The 20,498-nt window shown below is 40.8% G+C and overlaps 1 protein-coding gene across 11 annotated transcripts in view; it reads left to right on the forward strand.

Moving 5' to 3' along the window:
• tle3b (TLE family member 3, transcriptional corepressor b) overlaps positions 1–20,498 on the forward strand; it is a 63,816-nt gene that overhangs the window by 25,004 nt on the left and 18,314 nt on the right. For 5 of the 11 annotated variants that reach the window (XM_049470958.1, XM_049470957.1, XM_049470959.1 and 2 more), the window contains exons 6-10: positions 6,857–6,919; positions 8,200–8,304; positions 13,803–13,841; positions 16,268–16,472; positions 17,859–17,875. In XM_049470958.1, the coding sequence (XP_049326915.1) occupies positions 6,857–6,919; positions 8,200–8,304; positions 13,803–13,841; positions 16,268–16,472; positions 17,859–17,875 (429 nt within the window). The remainder of the gene's footprint in view (positions 1–6,856; positions 6,920–8,199; positions 8,305–13,802; positions 13,842–16,267; positions 16,473–17,858; positions 17,876–20,498) is intronic. The other 6 variants (XM_049470965.1, XM_049470966.1, XM_049470967.1 and 3 more) reach the window with 3 other exon arrangements.

The raw sequence follows: 20,498 nt of genomic DNA on the forward strand, positions 1-20,498 counted from the left end.
TTTAGTGATTTGAGGCTTGGATGGATTCAAGCTACTTGGTCATGTAAACTCTTCTTTACATGAGTCTTTCTACACTCTTTTGTTCTTGATCTAATCTAAAGCTACCGTATTTTTTTGTACTATAAAGTGCACTGAATTATAAGGGGCATTTAAGCAGCACTAGTAAGGAACAGTGGTGTCACCATGTGTCCATGGCTAATGCAACTGCTGCTCCAGCAGTGCTAGCCAGGGCTAGCAGCAGGCTATTGTCCAATATATTCGCTGTTGAACGGCGAAAGTGCTAGCACTTAGAGAGGTTAGCGGCTAAGGCTAATACTGCTCCAGCCTTGGTGCTGGGGAAACTTTACTGAAACTCCTGTATAAATCTGTACTAAGCACAGTGTCTTTACTGCTCCTTAATACCTGCCTAGTAGGATTCATACATAAAGCGCACTGATGATTTTTTTGAAAATTAAATGATTGTAAGTGCACATTATAGTGCGAAAAATATGGTGCATGAAGTTTGGAGGTGTGTAGTGACTGTAGAAAGTTGGTGAACTCTGTGCACTATGCTCCTCAGCATCCGCTGACCAGTCTCTTCCACTGTGTTATAATATCACTGACAGTTGGCTGTGGAATATTTAGTAGTGAGTAGTGAGGAAATTTCACGACTGGACTTGTTGCTGCACAGGTGCTGCATCTTATCACGGTACCTGATAAGTGCTGGAGTGGTAATGATTTAGAACACCTGAGTTCAATGATTTTGGATGGGTTATATAATATAAATACTGCACTTCCTTAACCCCTTAAATCCTTTACTTTAGTAAATGAAAGTGAAAAAAGTGAGCGCTAGAGATGAGTCGACTTATAAGTCGCAATAACTACAAACGACTAGTCGTCTAACCTCCAGTGAGTGGCTGCTTCAGTGCCTTGTTGTTTCACCAACATTTAATCCTCATCAGTGTCTCCCTCCACTCAGCTAACGCTAGTAGCAACAGGCAAATGGCTCTCTGTTCTACTGACAAGTGTGTGTGTGTGTGTGTGTGTGTGTGTGTGTTTGTGTATGTGTGTGAGGGAGTGTGTGAGAGAAAAAGAGAGAGATAGAGTGAGTGAGTGCTCTTCACGGGGTGCTAGACAGCTCTGAGCACCTGGAATTGTGAAGCCGAGCAAAAAGCCTCCTCAGCGCTCAAGGGCTCTGTTTTCACAGCCTTAAAGTGACGGCGCCCTATTTTTATCGCGCCGCGTGACGGAGCAGCACTAAAAGCTTTCAACACGCCTCGGTGGAAACTCCCCACAAGCACCCCCCCCCCCAACCAAACACACACACACACTATCACACACACTAACACACACTGCTTCACCCTGTCCACATAGCTGAGGGCAAAAACCCAGCGCTGGGGGAGCGACAGGCCAGGGTCAGTGCAGCTTTCTCACGATGCAGTAGATATCCCCCTCGACGCTCGTGCACTAAACGACGCCGGTAACTGACCTGTCTGTCTCACTCTGAGCACACGTCAGATTGTCTGTCTATTTCTAGTGTTTCCTGGTTGCACAGGAAGCTCTTTTCTCTTTTCTGTGGCTTTGTGTATTGTTCACATTGATATCGAATAATCATTGTTTTACCGTATTGATAGGAAGGTGTACAATAGGTTTAAATTATAGATATATCAATAAGTATTGAGAGATTATCTTCTGTATTAATGCTATAAATAATAAAGGACAGTATGGAGTGTTTTTTTATATTATTAGTTTAATTGGTGTGGCCCAGTGGATAACACTACTATCTGCTTGTGAGCTACCACTTTATCTGGGAGACTGAGGTTCAATTCCTGCTTTGGGTGTAATACATTCATATGAAAAAGTTTGGGCACCCCTATTAATCTTAATAATTTTTAGTTCTAAATATTTGGGTGTTTGCAACAGCCATTTCAGTTTGATATATCTAATAACTGATGGACACAGTAATATTTGATAATAATTAACATAGTAAGGAAGTGGAAGACCACAGGGACAGTTCTTGTTAAGCCCAGAAGTGGCATGCCAAGAAAAATATCAGAAAGGCAGAGAAGAAGAATGGTGAGAACAGTCAAGGACAATCCACAGACCACCTCCAAAGAGCTGCAGCATCATCTTGCTGCAGATGGTGTCACTGTGCATCGGTCAACAATACAGCGCACTTTACACAAGGAGAAGCTGTATGGGAGAGTGATGCGAAAGAAGCCATTTCTGCAAAAGCAAAAGCACACCTCAGGCGACTCTGTTTGTGGCGTGCTTGCAGAAATGCATTAATCTGCTGGATTAGTTCAATAGTTAGCGAACTATCATGGAACTGCGACTGTAAATGAGACAAATATTGTGTCATCATATTAAAAAGCCCTTTTAAAGGCTGTCCTTCAATGTGAAAAAGAAGGGGTACCCACTATATTCACTGCACGCCACTGGTATTTAACGATTGTGGATTTCTCCTTAACTGAAGGCCTCAGCTCAGTGCTAATTTGAATGGAAAGTATGTAACTGAAGCGTGTCGGTAGAGCGGCTGCTGGTGTTGATTGAGAGATAAGGCGGAGATGATGATGTTGATGTAGATGTAGACAGCAGATTGGGGTGTGTTCTGTTGTGCTCGAGTTGTTTTTGTGTGGCCGCAGTTTTCCACAGTAGCTGCAGATCACGTGAACAGGATCTAGGCTGTGTAGCCATGCGGTGACTGACTGTGACTGTGTGCTGGTTGGTTGGTAGAAGTGCATAATATGTTGGATGTGTCAGCATGTTGTCTCTAACTTTGAGAGTTAGTTATATATTTTTGTTTCATAGTGTATTGCCTAATACTGACTAATACTGATTATTTTGGTAGTCGGCTAATTTGATGATTATTTTTTTCGATTAGTCAATTAGTTGATTAGTCAATGATTATTTCTGCCATGTCCTCCATCCCTAAAAATGATAGAAACAGCTTAACATAAGAGTTAAAAGGCATTAAAATGTTTGGGTGTTGTTTAATCGTGGAAAGTACTGAGATTATTTGGGCTAAATATGAAATCTGTTAAATTTGGGCACTTTTGGAGACACAGATTTAGTTGAGTGTAAACTGTGTGAGTGACATTTATCAATCTCCCATTGCGTTTTTTTTTTTTACTTTACAGTACTGTTGCAAATGAACGCTTAGTCGACAATGAAATTTGTAGTCAAAAAATTTTTTAATAATCAACACAGTCGATTATATCGACTAATCGTTGCAGCCCTACTACTCTAAACTAATCTGTAAAAAGTTGTAGTTTAGTTGGTCCAGATGAAGAAGAGTTGGTCTTTGGTCTTTTTTTTTTTTTTTCTTTTTTTCACACCTGCTTTTTTGGATCGTATCAATAGATTTGGACATAATAGATTGCAGATGAACTTTTCTATTTAAAGCAAGTGTGTATACTGTGTGTGCTTATGTGCGTGTGGTTTCTTGGCTCAGTCAGTGGGCTCTACTCTTTACCCCACACCCCACGCACACACACCCACACCCCCTCCCGCCCTGACACACAGATCCACACTCACAAACACACACACTTAACCCCCCTTTAAGAGGAGCCGTTGCCCCCCCTCCCCCACCCCTTTCTCCCGCTGACCCGTTTATCCACATTAATTGGCTGAGTTGATCTGACGGACAGGCTGAAAATCTGGTTTAATGACCCGCCCCTGTGTGCATAATATGATTTTGCTGCCTGCTCTGGTCAAACAGCGCTCCAATTTCCATAATGATCTTACAGGGAGATGGGGCCAGCTCGGTTGCTGGGGCAACCTGGGAGAGCGGCTCAGGAATGAAGGCACTGGAGCTGGAGGGGGTGGAGAGGATGGGAGGGGTGTGTGTGTGTGTTTCAGTTTTGTGTGTGTGTGTATGTGTGTGTTAGAGTATGTAGATGTAATTTCTGCTGGGAAATATATCACACATACTGGCATCGGTGTCACATGACCAAATTGATTTTCAATTGTAGCGGCATTCATTCAAAAAAAAAAAAAAACCTGACTACAGCAATGTATTACATGCTTTTAGAAACAACAGACCTAAATATTCAATACTGTTCACAATACCAAGCAAGATCCCCAATGCTTTGATTCTTTAAATAAAGCAACCCAGTCGTCCAATCAGAATAAGCTATATAAGCAATTTTTTTAGGTTAGGAAAGCTATTCTTTAACCTTACTTTTTCGGACTATAAGGCGCACAAAATCCATTGTTTTCGTTATAATCCAGTCAGGTCAGGTATTAAGGAGCAGTAAAGGGCACTTTGCTGAAGTACAGCATCGTAAGGGTGAGTTTTTAGTTAAGTTTCTCCTACCTTAGTGCTGATACAAAAACTCACCCTAAATACAAAATTTTGGAAATCTAAGCTTACTACAGTAAGTTTTTCGGGAGAGAAATCTGTGTTGATTAACATCCAGCACTTGTATGACTTTGAAAGACAATTTTTGAAGAATTAAAGTTTTATCATCCCTTATCGTCCATTCAGCATCAGGATAAGCTATTTTTTTTAGCCTAAGTTACCCTTTTAGTTAAAGTGATTGTCTGTAAGTTTTTGGGAATTTGGAGACGTCTCTGGTGAGAATGTGTAATTGCACAGAGCATGTGGAAGAATACTTTTAATGCAGGTAAAAAGTTGCTTTGTGAAAGACCACTCTTAATATAGAATTAATATATTGAATATTGCAGGGATGCCAGAACATTACAGGGATGCTCATTCATTAGAATATTTGCCACCTCCCAACTTGGGAATACTATTAAATGCTGCTTTAAAATGAAGAGTTTTTACTTTAGCTACTTTAAATGCTTCAACCAAATTCAGGAAAAGCTGTGAACTTGTCCACAAGTTTTGGGGATTGGTTTTCAGCGAACATACCTGACCAGTTTATATATTTATTAATCTAGTTACATTAAACATCAACATAGTTTTTTATGTGCAACTTTACTTTGGTGCTTACTTCGACACTCCTCACTGTCTTACTGCAGCAGTTGGATGGATTTAGCCCCCCCCCCCCCCTCAATCCCACCTCACTCCCTCCCTCCCTCCCTCCCTCCCTCCCCACATCCCCACCTTGAGGGCAAAGTGGCCAAAAATGAGGGGAATGTGACGGAGAGACGGAAAGAGAGGGACTCCTCTCCTCCCTCACCTGCTGGGCCATCTGCTCTGTTCTATAATCAATTTGTTCACCACCTCGCTTTTCATCCACCCTCTGACACACTCCTCTCTCTTTCCCTCTTTTACTCCCCCCTCCTTTCCTCTGTCCCTCTCCCTCGATCCCTCCCTCCATCCATCTCCTCCACTCCCCCCTCTGTTCTGTCCGTGTGTCGGGGTGACCGCTGGCTGGCTGGCTGGCTGGCTGGCTGGGCTGCGTGTGGAATATGGGGGGAATTAGAAAATGGTAATTGTTCAGCATCGCCATCATTTATCTCCCAGCCCCAAATCAGCATTAGCATATTTCAGCATCTTAATGAAATAATCTGTCTAGGTAATGAGGGAGCGAGGGAGGGAGGGAGCGAGAGATGGAGAGATGGAGAGATGGAGAGATGGAGAGAGGGAGGGAGGGAGGGAGGGAGGGAGCGAGGGATGGAGAGAGGGAGGGAGGGAGAGAGAGAGGGCGGTAGCTGTGGAGCTGAAGCCAGATTTGCTGTCTCTCTCTCTGTCTCTCTCTCTCTCTCTTTCTGTATCACTCTTTCTCACACACTCTCTCTCTCTCTCTCTCAAATTGTATTGTACTTACTGCTTTTCTCTCTCTTCTTGCCCCTCTGTCTTGCTCTTTCGCACTCTTTTCCTGTCTTTCGGTCATTGTGTCATGTTTTATTCTTTCTGGCATTGCTCAGGTCCTCTTTCTTTCTCTTAAACACTCTTTCTTGTGCTGTATGTCTCACTGTCTCAATCTGTCTCATTTTTGCTCTCTTGCTTTTTTTCTCTTGTTCTTGTGCTCTTACTTTCACTCTAACACACACTTTATTTTTCTTTCTCTCTTGAATTTTCTTGCACTTCTTTTCTTTCTCTCCTTGCTCACTCTCTTTCACACTCCCTCTGTCTTGCTCTCACACTCCCTTTCCCTGTCTCTTCGTCATTGTCTCGTGCTCTCTCTATCTTCGTCCCACTCTGTTTCTCTTACACTCTCTTTTTTTTGACTCTCTCTCTCTGTATGTATTGTTTGCTCTCCTTTTTTGCTCTCCCTCTCTTTCTCTCTCCTGCTCTTTCCTTTTCTCTTTACCACTTTCTATTTCTCTCACACACTTTGACTCTCTTTCTCTCTGGCATTGTCTCACTCCTCTTTTACTGTCTTGGTTTCTCCCGCTGTCTCTCTTTTGCTCTCTCGCTTTCTCTCTTTTGCTTTTGTGCTCTTTCTCTCTCCCCATCTCACTCTTTCTCTTTTTGTCTTACATGCATTTTTTGCACTCTTTGACTCTCGCTCTTTCTCTCTCGTTGTGCTCTCACTCTCGCATGCTCCATCTTTTGCTGTTTTACTTCTCTCTTTCTCTCTCTCTCTCTTTCTCTCTCTCTCTCTCTCTCTCTCTCTCTCTCTCTCGTTGTGCTCTCACTCTCGCATCTTTTGCTCTCTCTCTCTTTCTCTCTCTCTCTCTCTCTCTCTCTCTCTCTCTCTCTCTCTCGTGTGTTGGGCAGTGCTGTTAGTGCTGGTTGAGTCTCTGCAGTGACTCTCTGCAGTGTTGCAGTGCTGGATTTAATCATGTGTAATGATGCACATTTAGTTTTATTGGAGTAATTGCTCATTAGAGTTGTTCTGTAGAAGTTTTGGAGAAGAGTCTAGTGAATTAAATGGGAGAAGTTGGTCGAGTGTAAAAGAAGAGTGCAGTATATGAATCTTGTTTTCTTATTAATAATATTTTTGTCTTTTTTTTCTTCCAGACTGAGATCGCAAAGCGCCTCAACGCAATTCTAGCTCAAATCATGCCTTTTCTGTCACAAGAGGTAAATACTCATCATCTTTTTTTATTTTCTCCTCTTAACAGTCCATTTATGTGTGATTTTTTTTTATTTTTATTTATGTCTTATAAAACAGTATAAATGTTTCTACAAACATTTCCATTCATAATTTTAAAAACTAGAGAGCTCAGTGCTGGGGAAGGATTTTATACCCCTCTAATAGCCCTATAATAGGCTTTATAAGGCAGGGTGCCAACAGGTTCATGACCTGAATGAGATGCCCAACTCAAATTTGTCTGTAATAGTCCCTGTTGTGTAAAAATCATAACATTTGTTGTAAAAATAATTAATTGACACATAAGTTGCCCTTAATTACTACTTTACATTGATTGGTATTCCTAAATGTAAGTTTTAGGTTAATGTTACAGTAAAGGTTATGCTTTAAGGTTGGATTAATTAAGTTGAATGTTGGTTGGGCATCAACCTTGGTATCACAATATATTTTATCGTTTTTGTTTGTGATACTTGGTGATATTGATACGTGGTGGCAACTATAAATATTTTTTATTGAAACATAAAAATAAACGTATGAGTACATATAATAAATGAATTATTGGTATTAACAATTGGTACTTTTGGCAGTGTAGGCAGTGTTCCAAGTCCTGCTGGAAAATGAAATTAAGTGCTGTAAGATTTTGTGGGAAAACAAAACTGTACTGACTTTAGACTTGATACTAAAACACAGTGGATCAACACCAGCAGATGACAGACATGTCTCTCCAAACCATCACTGATCATCAGTAAATTTTACATTTCATTTCTAAATTAAGGGAGCAGAGTCTGGAGGAAGAGTGGAGAGACACACAGTCCAAACTGCTCGAGGTCTAGTGTGAAGTTTCCACCAATCAGTGATGGTTTGGAGAGTCATGTCTTTTTTTTTAGGATTTCATTTTCCAGCAGGACTTGGCGCACTGCCTACACTGCCAAAATACCAATTTTTCTGAGACACAGATTTTTGATTTTTGATTGGCTGTAAGCCATAATCATCATCAATAAAAGAAATAAATGCTTAAAATAGATCACTCTGTGTTTAATACATTAATACAAGTTTTACATTTTTGAACTGAATTACTGAAATAAAGTAACTTTCCTGTGATATTAAATTTTTTTGTGATGCACTGGTATAATGACTCCATAATGTGTAACTGGCCTCAGGCAGGAGGTGCACTATTAACCTTAGCTTACCTTACCTCACTGCAATGCTGTGCACTCACATCTCTTTCTCTTTTTCTCTCTTTCTTTTCTCCCGTCTTTCTCTCCCGCAGCACCAACAGCAGGTAGCCCAGGCTGTTGAGCGTGCTAAGCAAGTGACAATGACCGAGCTGAATGCCATCATCGGGGTACGTGGACTTCCCAATCTGCCTCTCACCGTGTGTATACCCCTCTTACTCCTTCATTTGGCCAGGGCCAGGGGTAAATCTGCACCGGCTGCACAGAGCCCGCAGAGCAGCTTCCACACAGCGGCCGTTAACCGTCGCGTTTGATTAGCGCTTTACTGCTTTATTGCGTGCCTTATCTTCCGATAAAGCTGCGTTTCGGAATGAGACTTGTGATCAGCCTTTGTGTTGGTGACGCAGGTCTGAGCTAGTTTTATTTGGATTAATCTGGTGGGTTGAATTACATCATAAGGCCGTTTGGAGCCTGGGCTTGGGAATGGAAGAGTCAAGGCCAAGAGGTTTATGTTGCTGTGTGCAGATTTGCCCCTGCCGTTTATGGTCTTATTTTACTTTTGATTTAATTGTTTTGTTGTGATGTTATGTATTGACACCATTGTTTTTTTTTTTTTTTTATGTGCCTCATCAATGTCAGACTGGTTTTACCATGCAATTTCATTTGCCATTGATTTAAGGCCATTTTTTCTGTCTAAGTGTGAATTCACTGTGCCATCACTGAGCCAATCAGATGCACCAATAAGAGTACATGCAGTAAATTCAGTGATCTGCATTGTAGATTAATACTAAAGCCGTCCAAACTATGAAGTCAGTTTTATGAGGTAGAGTCACCTGGAATTCAGGCTTTCAGTTAACAGCTGTGCTGAACTCATCAAGAGTTAATTACTTGAATTTCTCGCCTCTTAATAAAGTGTTTGAGAGCATCAGTTGTAAAGTAGTGAAGAGGTAGAGTTACAGGTATACAGTGAATAGTGAATATTTGAGTAATGTTCTAATCCAGATTATGAGAAGCAAGAAAAGAAAAAATGACTAAAAAACGAAGGTCAGTTAATCAGAAAAAGAAACATTTTAAGAACTTTGAAAGTTACCTCAAGTGCGGTCACTGCAAAGAACTTCAAAAACATTATAATGATTGAACTGGCTCGCATCAGGACCGCCCCAGAAAAGGAAGAGCAAGAATTGCATCTGTTGCACAGGACAAGTTCACTTTTGTTTAGAGATGTGCAGTTAGAAAATAAGGATGATTTGACACTAAAATTTGGATTTGACTAGTGCTGGGTGGTTGCTTGAATGAATTTGATTAATCAAATAACTGTTGTAATGGGATAATGGAGATTGTACATCTTTACATATGTATAGTCCGTCAGAGGGAATTTTAGTAGATTGTGCTTCTTTTTGAAACCGGTAAAAAAAAAAAAAAAAAAAAAAAATTGCAGATTTTTATATTTTCCCTTATTTTGACTAAAATCAAACTAGTTTCAGTTGTTAAGCTAGAACTACAAAAATGTCAATCCTAATCAAGGATTGCTCATATATATTTGCAAAATATCGAGATTATACTTTTTTTTTATATAATATCACCCAGCTCTAGATTCAAGTTGACATTGCAGCCCTGATCTTCACAGTTCCAATTAGGGGTGGGCGATATGGCCCTAAAATAGTATCACAATATTTCATGATATTTTTGCGATAACTTCTCTTGGCGATATGACAAAATGAGATTACACTACTGCAACAAAGTGAAAATTAAAATGTATTATTGCACACGATATGATATGGCACACCCCTAACTGAGTTATTAAAAAATATTAAAGAATTTGATCAGATTTTTAACAGTAGAAGTCAATGAACCGGAATGTCATGATACTAATAATAATAATAATGCACTCCAAATATTTCCATATATCCAGGAATAAAGTAAAATAAATGATACTGGATAGATATAATCTCTAGTCTCTAGTAGATATTTAATGGGGAATGAGAACAGTGTGAATTTTTATTTTGCTAAAAACAGTCCCAAAAAAAAAAAAAGTAGTACCATGATGTGATAATTAGGGGTGGGTAATATGGCACCATATTCCAGGGTATAATATGTATGTTATCTGTGATATTATTGCATGCGATACGATATGACGCATCCTTAGTGCTAAAGCGAGGTTTAGGCGTTTAGGCGAGCGGCTGGAGGGGCCGACCCCGCTGTGATTAGCCTGCTTGGGGCTTGGCTGGCTGCTCGGACTCCCCAAGCCGGGTCAGGGCAGCTGGAGCCAGATATTGGAATTCAATTAAGGCAAATGAGCCAAGACTCTGACCCCCATTTTCAAGGTAATTGCCTCCTCCAATCCAGCTGAATGCAACTGTCCACAGGACTCAGTCATTTAGCAGACGGCCATTCAGCAGAGCGGCCCTGCGGGGGGGGCAGGGGGTTGGTGGGTAGGGGTGGGTGACTTCTAATGCTGGCACACACACACACACACACACTATACACTAAATACATAGAAAGAGAGAGAGAGACACACACATACAGATACACACTCTCTCGCCCTCTGTGTCTCCTTGTTATCATGATGGCTGGAAAATAGAGGGAGGCAGTCAGGCAGACACACGCTCTACTGTGGCAGGCGGGGAGGCAGGCAGGCTCGCAGACAGAGCAGCCACACACACACACACACACACACACACACCGGCTGGAAAAACAAGCTTTTATTTGTTGGATAAAGAGATGGCAAAAGATCAATCTGTGTTCCCTGGCTGTGAGTGGAAGAGGAAGGGGAGGGGTGATGGGGGTCATTAAAGATTCACTGTTAATCGGGAGCCAGCAGTGTTTGGCACACACACACACACACACACACACACACACTCTGAGATCGAGGGAGATGAGGGAGGAAGGGAGGGGAATGTGAAGAATAAGAAATACACACAACACAAAAAAATTGAGACTGGAATCGAGGGCAGGAAAGTAGAAGGGCGGAAAAATGAAAAATTGAGGACCAGCTCAGGATATGAAACAGAAGAGAGATTAAATAAGAATTGAAAAAAGAGAGAGAAATGAAATAAAAAGGGGGTTGATAAAGACTATTTGCTTAGCCAGCTTCTCTCTCTGAGTGCTGTGACTGTTACAGGCATGTAAATAGGGAGGAACTGTCTGCCTGCTTGTCCGTTTTCAATATCCAAATAGCTCTCAAGCACTTATTGTGATGGCTTTTCCTATTTAATGGTCATACCTGTCGGCATTTGGGTTGTTGTGTGTTTTTATTTTTTTTAACCACTAAAGACCTGTTCCACTAGTGTCTGTCCCACACTACAGGATAATCGGGCCGGTTTTGGGCTCGATATAAGGATGCAATGATGATACAGTTATGTCGCACCTTTGTAGACACACTAAAACTCCTTACAATCACACAATTTATATAATGTTTGTTGCACAATCATTTTTACTTACAATTCTACAGCACTCTTCCACCCCTCACTGGTGAGAAGAAGCAGCCAATCAGGCACTGCATACTCTCAACCAGAAACCACTGCCCAACTTGAGGACTGCTGGGTCTGTGCTGGGTCCATTCTTTTAGTAGTGCCCAATGAGGTCCTGCAGGTGGACAGTGGATTCCGGTTGAGAGTATGCTGTGCACGATTGGCTGCCGCTTCTCACTGGTTTGTGTGTGTGTGTGTGCTTAAGTGCTGAGTGTAAATGGTTGTGTATAAAATATAATAATAATGCGTCCTTGGGTGGGTCTAGAAAGACTATTTATTCATGAATATTCATTCATCTAGATCCCTTTTTTGGCTAGCATAGTTTCCAGTTGGTGAGAAACTTGGAGAACTTGAAGATGGTAGGCATTATCTTGGCATGTATTATTATAAAGTGTGTGCTGTTTTATTCACGGCAAATGGTGTAGTGTGGGAATTTTGATGACCAACAACCTTTAAAGACCGAATATTCGGCTAAAAATATTGTTATTTATGAATTTCTAAAAAATTCTAAAAGTTCTGGAAGTGGATAATGAGAGGAAATTGGCGGAAAGTGCAGAAAGTGAAGGTATAGACGGGCTTTTAAAGCCGCTCTTGGTGTTTCAGACAGCCTCCTGTAGGAAATGGTCTGAATCGTATTGAAGAAAATGGCTGAGCGGAAGGTAAATTTCAGTCATTACTCATAAATCGTGGCTCATTTGCCAGACTTGGGATTGTTGCTGTTCTCTTTGGTGAGGATTTAAGTAGAAATGGACACGTAACAGCAGGTAATGTGGGTTCTCTGTGTGATTAGATGATGTAAGCAGCTTTGGGCTTGATGAAGGAAATAAATTACTGAAATGTTTGTAGTTTTTTTTTTTTTTGATGAATTTTGGAGAAATTGATCTCTAATCGCTAGTCTCCAAAGCAGCATATGAGCTAAATGTTTTGTTTTTTTTTTTGTGGGGATGTAATGACATGGATGTGTTTGTGAATCACATATTTGCCTTAAAACGTTAGTCTGTGATAAATAATGATGATCAGTGATTGTTTGGAGAGACATGTCTGTCATCTGCTGGTGTTGATCCACTCTGTTTTAATCTAAAGTCTAAAGTCAGTGCAGTTTTGTTTTCCCACAAAATCAACTTTTATGGAGATGTGGATTTCATTTTCCAGCAGGAATTGCCATACCGCCCACACTGTCAAAAGTAGCAATTGGTCTGATATAATATTCTAATTTTCTGAGACACTGATTTTTGGGTTTTCATTGGCTGTGAGTCATCATCAATTTTCACTTTTTGAACTAAATTACTGAAATAAAGTAACTTTTCACGGATATTCTATTTTTTTTTTTAGATGCACTAGTATGTATTTAGAAAGAGGGCAGGTTCAGGTGCAGCAAGACATTATTATTATTATTCTCCATTACTTAATAGCTTTCATTTTATTTTTATTTTTAAGGTGGAATGGAAAAGTTAGATAGCTAAGCTAACTTAGGTTTGTTATATTTGTTTATTCTTGTGAAGAAAATGGCCATAAAATATTGAAAGTACATATAAAACTATAGTGATATGGTGGTTATTCTAATTTTTAACAAGGAAATACTCAAATTTGTGGGTTTTATTGGTAGCTTGGGCCAGTGCAGTCTTGCCAGTGATTCCCATAACCCTCTGTTTTGAGTGTGCCTCTGAAAATTCTCCATTTCAAGGGTCCGTTTGCTCTAACACTGTCCCCTAACCTACCCCTTCAGACTAACAAGAATCTGGAGAATAGGACTAAGTGGTAAATTGAGTAATAATGGTGTAATAAGTATTAAATGAGTATTAAAACCCATATTATTACCCATCTCCACACAGTGCACAGTCAGCTACATGCCTGACTGATAACTCTGTTGGTTTTAGTAGCTTTAAATACAGATATGACCACATAAAGAGTAAATACAGCTAAATACATACTCGCCCCGCCCGCTCCAGCAGGTAAAACCGCCCGGGGTTTGTTATTGCTGTGGACTTTGTCGTAATGAGGAACCCCGTGCTGCTTTGCATGCTCTCACTGCGCATTTGGATTTCAAATTCAGTTGTTCTGTGGAAGTCCAGGCTTGAGTTGTCTTTGTTGTGATAATGCAGGGCTGTTTTACATACAGTGAGTGGTCAGTGGGCTGAGAGGCGTTATCTGCAGATCAGGTGTATCTTCAGCTTCAGCCTCTTTTGTTCTGGTAACCGTCTTCCCTCCATCTGTGCTCATTTCCACAGCAGCAGCAGCAGGCCCATGCTGTCTACCCCACGCTGATGGTCAGTGTGTAAACCGCTCGGTGGCTGTGTAGATGTGTGTGTCTGTGTGTGTGTGTGTGTGTGTGTGTGTGTGTGTTTGCAGGATGTGGTTTGAAAGGGGAAAAGTGGCTTGGTGTCTAACAGGTCTAGCTCTATATGTGTTCATTTGTGAAAGCAGTAGTAGCACGCCCACTAAAATGAGTGTGATCCTTTCTAACAACTTTTTGAGGTTATTTAAAAAAGTTTAAATACGACACATTCTCTCTCTCTCTGCCTCTGTCTCTGTCTCTCTCTCTCGCACGCTCTGTATCTACCTCTCTCTCTCTCTGGCTCGATGTCTCTGTCTCTCTCTCTCGCTCTCTGTGTCTCTCTCTCTGTCTCTCTCTGTCTCTCTCTGTCTCTGTCTCTCTCTCTCGCACGCTCTGTATTTACCTCTCTCTCTCTCTGGCTCGATGTCTCTGTCTCTCTCTCTCACTCTGTGTGTCTCTCTCTCTCTCTCTCGCGCTTTGTGTCTCTCTCTCTTTTTCTCGCTCGGTCTCTCTCTCTCAGTCTGTGTCACTCGGTTTCTCTCTCTCTCTCGCTCTGTGTCTCTCTCTCTTGCTCTGTCTCTCTCTCTTGCACGTTTTTTTTTGCTCTGTCTCTCTCTAGCTTGATGTGTCTCTGTCTCGCTGTCTCTCTCTCACTCTCTTGTTTTTGTCTCTCTCTAGCTTGATGTGTCTCTCACACTCACTTTGTTTTTCTCTCTCTCTCTCTCTCTCTCTGTGTCTGTGTGTCTCTCTCGCTCGGTGTCTCACATTCAGTGTCTCTCGCTCTCTCTCTGTCTCTCACTTACTCTGTCTGTCTTTCACTCTCTTTGTGTCTCTCTTGCTATGTCTCTCGCTTTTACTTACTGTCTTTCTCTCACTCTTTTGCTCTGTCTTCCTTTTACTTTGTCTCTTTTTCACTCTCTCTCTCTCTCTCTCCCTCTCTCCTATTCTCTTGCTTTTTCTCTTTTTTCTCTCCCTCTTCTCCCTCTCCATTTTCACCTCTATCCCTTCTCTCTCATAAACGGGGACATTGCCCTGGCCACATTATTGATGAGTGAATTAATGAGAGCTCAGTGTAGCAGCTAATTGCTGGTTGTTAAGGAGGTGCAGTGCTCTGCTTCAGTGCTGATGGTTATGGCCATTATTTGGCTTTATTGTGTAAGAATGCCACTAATTGCTAGAGCTTGTTTTTTTAAGTTTTGTTTTATTTTTTCTCTCGCTTTTGCTAGTGTTGTCTAGAGGTGGGGCAGAATATTTATATTGTGATATATGATATCGTTTTAGTGCCGAGTTGGACATACTGCTTTTACCTACCACCACCTCCTGGTTGGCGAACAGGCTACAGCCTGCTGATTCTGTGGTACTACAGAATCAGTACTACTACTTTTCACCACATCTAAGTATACTGCCCTGCACTTTTAACCACCAGAAATAACTTTTACAGCGTTAAAATATGAAAGAACTGTTTGAAAGGATTCCACCAGCTAAAATACTTAATTTTCTATAAATGTCATCGTCATTTTGACATTGTCAATGCCATTAAATAGCCAATATGTTGCTGATATGGCACAAAACACAAACAAAGAATATCATTTTAGTTTGCAATGCATTATCGATTATGGGTCATAGGCACATAGGCACTCACAAATGTGACTGTGAAGTTGCTGCGTCATTACTCAATAATGCTTCAGTATACTGGTTGTGAAATTCTGTGAAATTGACACCAATAAATCCATATATATCCCAATATTTGCTTATTTAGGAGTATTTTATCCTCTTTAGTAACACAGATGCCATGTAGATAAATATTAAGAGAGAATTGCCTTAGCAGTATATGACATATCTTTATATTGTCTTTATTAAAGGCAGTGTATTGTGATGATTATCCTCTATTGATAATTGAGTTCAGATTTTATTATCTGCTGTAGCTTGAGCTAAAGCTAATTTAATCTAAGCTAAGCTGAGTGTGTGTGTGTTTTTTTTTTTTTTCTAATACTAAACATTTGGAGTTATTTTTCTGTCACTAACTGGATCTGCTGGAATGCAGCGTTTCCGCTGTGTGTGTGTCCTGACTTGCCGAGACGCTGGAACAGATGTTAGGTTTTGATGTTGAGTTTTGCATTGCCTGATCTGAGAGCAGTGTGAGTGTGAGCAGTGCATGAGTGTGTGTTTGTGAGAGCACGCACTCGCGTCAGGGCTGTCTCTCGCTTTGATCCGAACACTAATAGACGTGTCGGGGTGCTAATGCCCGTCCGTGCGCGTCGGCCTGCGTGTGTGCACATATGCGCACCAGTGTGTGTGTGTGTGTGTGTGTGTGTGTGTGTTTGTGTGTGTGTATGCTAATCCTACTCCTCCTTGCCGTCCCTGTGCTTTTTCCTGCCGACCCACTTGGGTTCTGTTTCTTTGTGTGTGTTTCTACAGCAGCAGCAGCTTCAGGCTCAGCACCTCTCTCACGCGGCCCACGGACCCCCGGTGCAGCTGCCCCCTCACCCTTCAGGCCTGCAGCCCCCGGTCATCCCTCCAGTCACGGGCTCCAGCTCTGGACTGCTAGCACTGGGAGCTCTGGGCAGCCAGGCGCACCTACCGGTCAAAGACGAGAAGAACCATCACGACCTGGAGCACAGAGGTGAACACAGAGCACACACATATAATAACTTATTAATAAACATAGCAAAAAAAAGTTAAGTTTAGTCCTGTCTGGACAGGATTAGTTTCTCAGGGGGTCCTGTGTAGGCCTGTCACGATAATTATAGATATATTGTCCCAGAAATTATTGCGATACACAATATTTTTGTCATTTTAAGACTTAATTAAATGCCACTGAAATAATGATAACAGAATAGCATAAAAAAGTAATTATACAGGTTTTAAAGACAGCAAAAAATTTAATAATCATTTATTATAATTAGTTTGGAACTTATATACTTATTTCTTCACTTACTTTAGTCACAGTTATTGAAGAATGACTGGTTAAAATACTGTTCACTCTTATATGTGTGAACACAAACACATACAAAAAACATAATAGACGTAATAGATACTAGCTATCACGATTCAATCAAAAATTATTGACATCATGTTGATTTATTGTACGATAAGTCAATATTGCAATTATTGTGACAGGCCTAGTCCTGCAGTAATTTTCTCTTGATATAAGTTTCTCTTACTATAAGGCATAAATGTATGAATTCTACCAGTCAAGTTTTAAGGAGCAGTAAAGCCACTCCACTGAAGTACAGAGTTATACAGAAGTTTTAGTCAAGTTTCTCCAGCACCAAGGCTGGAGCAGTATTAGCATTAGCCGCTAACTGCGCTAAAAGCTAAAAGCGCTATCTCTTTCGCCGTTCAGAGGTGAGTGAGTATTTTCAGGCTATAGCCTGCTGCTAATCCTGGCTAGCACTGCTGGAGCATCGCTAGCATAACCTGCTAACCCCACTAAGTTCTAGCTCTTCTGCCATTCAGAGGCAAGTATATCAGACTATAGTCTGTGCACATTTACCATGTAAAACAAGCTACGTGGGATGAACCACTAGTTAATGTGGCTCTGGCTTACCGAAAAAAAATCAGGGTTCCTCAGTGTAGCACTGTCCATAGCTAGAGCTAGCAGTTAGCCACTAATGCTAATGCTGCTGCACCCAGCCTTAGTGGAAATCTGGAAATCTAAGCTTATTGTAAATAAACAGAAGCACGTTACTCACCCAAATAAACAGTTTTCAGGAAAGATATCAGTGTAGATTAACCTGTAGTGCTAATATAATACTAATAATATAATACTAATATAATAATAATAATAATAATAATAATAATAGCTTCTCTGTGGTGGTTTTCTCTCCTGAGTATTGAAGAACTTATTAATAAAAATGAATAAAAATGTGAGCAGTGTTGAGATAAAGACATTGAAGGGCATCACTGTACTCACTGTCTTTTATACTGTATATTTTACTCACCATTTTCTTCTCTTCTCTTTTCTTTCTCCTCTTCCTCCTCTTCTTCTTGGCCGGTGTGGATGCAGACCGGGAGTCGAGCACGGTGAGTGAGTGAGTGGCAGCGAGGGCGTCTGCTTGACATTGACTTTGAGGCTCTGTGTTTGCTGATGGGGGCTCTTTGTGCGGCATTAGAGAGCCGAGGCCTGCCGGGAGAGGGCCCGGCTGCATTACTGCACGCTAAGCCCTTTTAAATAAAGTAATGAAAGGGAAATGGAGTCTGCAGTTTAATCCCGCTCCGCCTTTAATCCAGGTGAAAAATGAGCGGCGGCGCAGGCCAGGGATTAGCAGCTCTATAATTTCATCACAATTAAAAAAGACTTTGACTCTGTGTCTTAAAGGATTTGTCCTCTGCACTACCCCAATTTATCCCTCTCAACCCCCCTCAGCCCCCTCCACTTTTCCCACTGTCGCTGTCTGAGGGTCTGGTCTCGGCTAGTCTCGCTTATATTTCATTTGTTTCATTATATTGTTCTCCCTCTCTCTCTCTCTCTCTCTCTCTCTCTCTCTCTTTCTCTTTTCTTTGTTTTGTTCAGTGTAGCTCACTCTTGCTCACCAGAGTATCTATAGATCCGTGAAAAAAAGTTTCAGGCAGAGATTAAACTTCGCCTTTCAATCAAAAATATCAATTAAATTGCTGTGAAATCCAAAACTAGGCTGGGAAACTGTCCCATAAAGTCTAAAATCTGTTTATCTGCTACATAAAGGCCTTATATTATCTTAAAATGTCTTAAAATTGCATTACAAGCATACTTTCCATATTAAATGTTGTACATTAAACTTAGCAGAACCAACATCATTATTCATGGCTCCTAGTGGGCACTAGTTTTACGTTCTTTTATTACTTGAGATTATCTAGCTAGCATATGTGTATGTTAATATGGTCTTATTTTGCTTGGATTGGTGTAATTTATGCTGTTAATTTATATATTTTTTTAATCTATTAAAATATTAGTGTGTACTGTAAAGTTTATAAGCATCATAGTACTGGTGGTCTTTACTTTTTGCCAACAAATTTAATTTTGATATTGTAAAGTAAAAAACATAGATAGAAATGAAAGTCTATATATGCTTACTGAATATATTGATCTAAAAAAATCCACCTCTTAAAGGTCTAAAAAATTGGCATTTATCATAGTTAATACATTTCTGAGATTTTAGATATACAATTGCATTACAATTGTATACTCAGTGAAGAGAATACATAATTTATTGGCATTTATACTTCGTTAACAAACATGTTGGTTATTGTTATATTAGAGCATGAACAAGCAGGTCAGTAGCTGCGCCATTAAAATAGCAATCCGCCAAAGTCAGAGCGCACCTGTCTCTTGATGAGCAAGTGACACTCTGATTTATCACTGTTATATTTCAGATTGTGCCCAAACACAAAGATGCACAAGGTGTACTTTTCCTGTCGTTACGATAGCAAAGATAAACTGACATTAACTAGACTGAGCTGCATGGTGCGTGTTTGATACTAAAATAGGGCCCTTAAAAAATATATCTTAAATTTGATTACACTGTACCCATAGATACCCTCAGCCCTTCCTTATCATGTGATTCTTGATCCTCCCTTCTGCCCTTATCTGTTAAATATCCTCCAAATGCCTGTTTGTGTACCTTTTGTCCATCAAGCTGGCTGTGAGTAAAGCCCCAGACTGTATGCCTGTGTGTGTGTCTTTGTCTTTGTGTGTGTCTGTCAGTGTGTGTGTGTGTGTGTGTGTGGACAGACTGTGAATGGGTGCAGTCATGTCTGCAGAAATCAGAGCCTGTTGCTGATTAGCGCTGTGGCGTCCATTCCGCTCTGCGGCTGCCTGGTCTTCCGCTTGTCACGGGTCATCTGATAGCGCCGCTCCAACTTCGCTTATTGAGTGATGTTAAGCCTGCCTTAAAAAGGCAGCCAATTAAACTTACTGTGGAGCAATAGTCATCTCATTCACGCACACACACACACACACAGACGGACACGGACGCACAACACACACTCCCTTCATCTCAGGCTGTCCACGCAGTCTAGATCTATTTATTACTTGAGGATTAGGATCAGGCTGAAACCCAAGCGGAGATGGGCAGCTCTGACAAAGAGCTGTATTGAGGAGTTACGGGATTGGCCGGCGTGCTGGAGAGCGGCCGAGGGCCGAGTCTGTCGGTGCTGGGACTTCTTTTGTTTCATCTCGAGAAGATTTAATGCTAAAGATTAATGCTAAAATCATCCAAACTATGATTATTTAGAATAATTGTATTTTTTGCTCTACAGTATAAGGAGCACCAGATTAGAAGCTGCGTTAAGAAACACTAGTAAGGAACAGGGGTATCGCCATTGTTTTCTTTATAGTTTAAGAAAACATTTTAAAACATTTCCCTCCAAAGTCATATGAACGCTAAATGTTAATCTACACACATTTTTTTTTTCCTGAAAACTCTTTATCTGGGTGAGTAAATCATGCTGTTTATTTACACTAAACTTAGATTCCCAAATTTGCTAATGCTGCTCCAGCAGTGCTAGCAAGGGTTAGCAGCAGTGCAGAAAATGCAGTAAACAAAAAAGCTGTGCCCCTCGAAAGCTGTGCACCTCAGTCCAGCGGGGTTTTGCACAGATATTTCCAGTTACAGCTGAATTCACACCTTTAATCCCATTTTAAAAAGCCATTTAAATGCCTAATTAA

The sequence above is a fragment of the Astyanax mexicanus genome, chromosome 23 (assembly GCF_023375975.1).
Source record: "Astyanax mexicanus isolate ESR-SI-001 chromosome 23, AstMex3_surface, whole genome shotgun sequence".
Lineage (NCBI taxonomy): Eukaryota > Metazoa > Chordata > Actinopteri > Characiformes > Acestrorhamphidae > Astyanax > Astyanax mexicanus.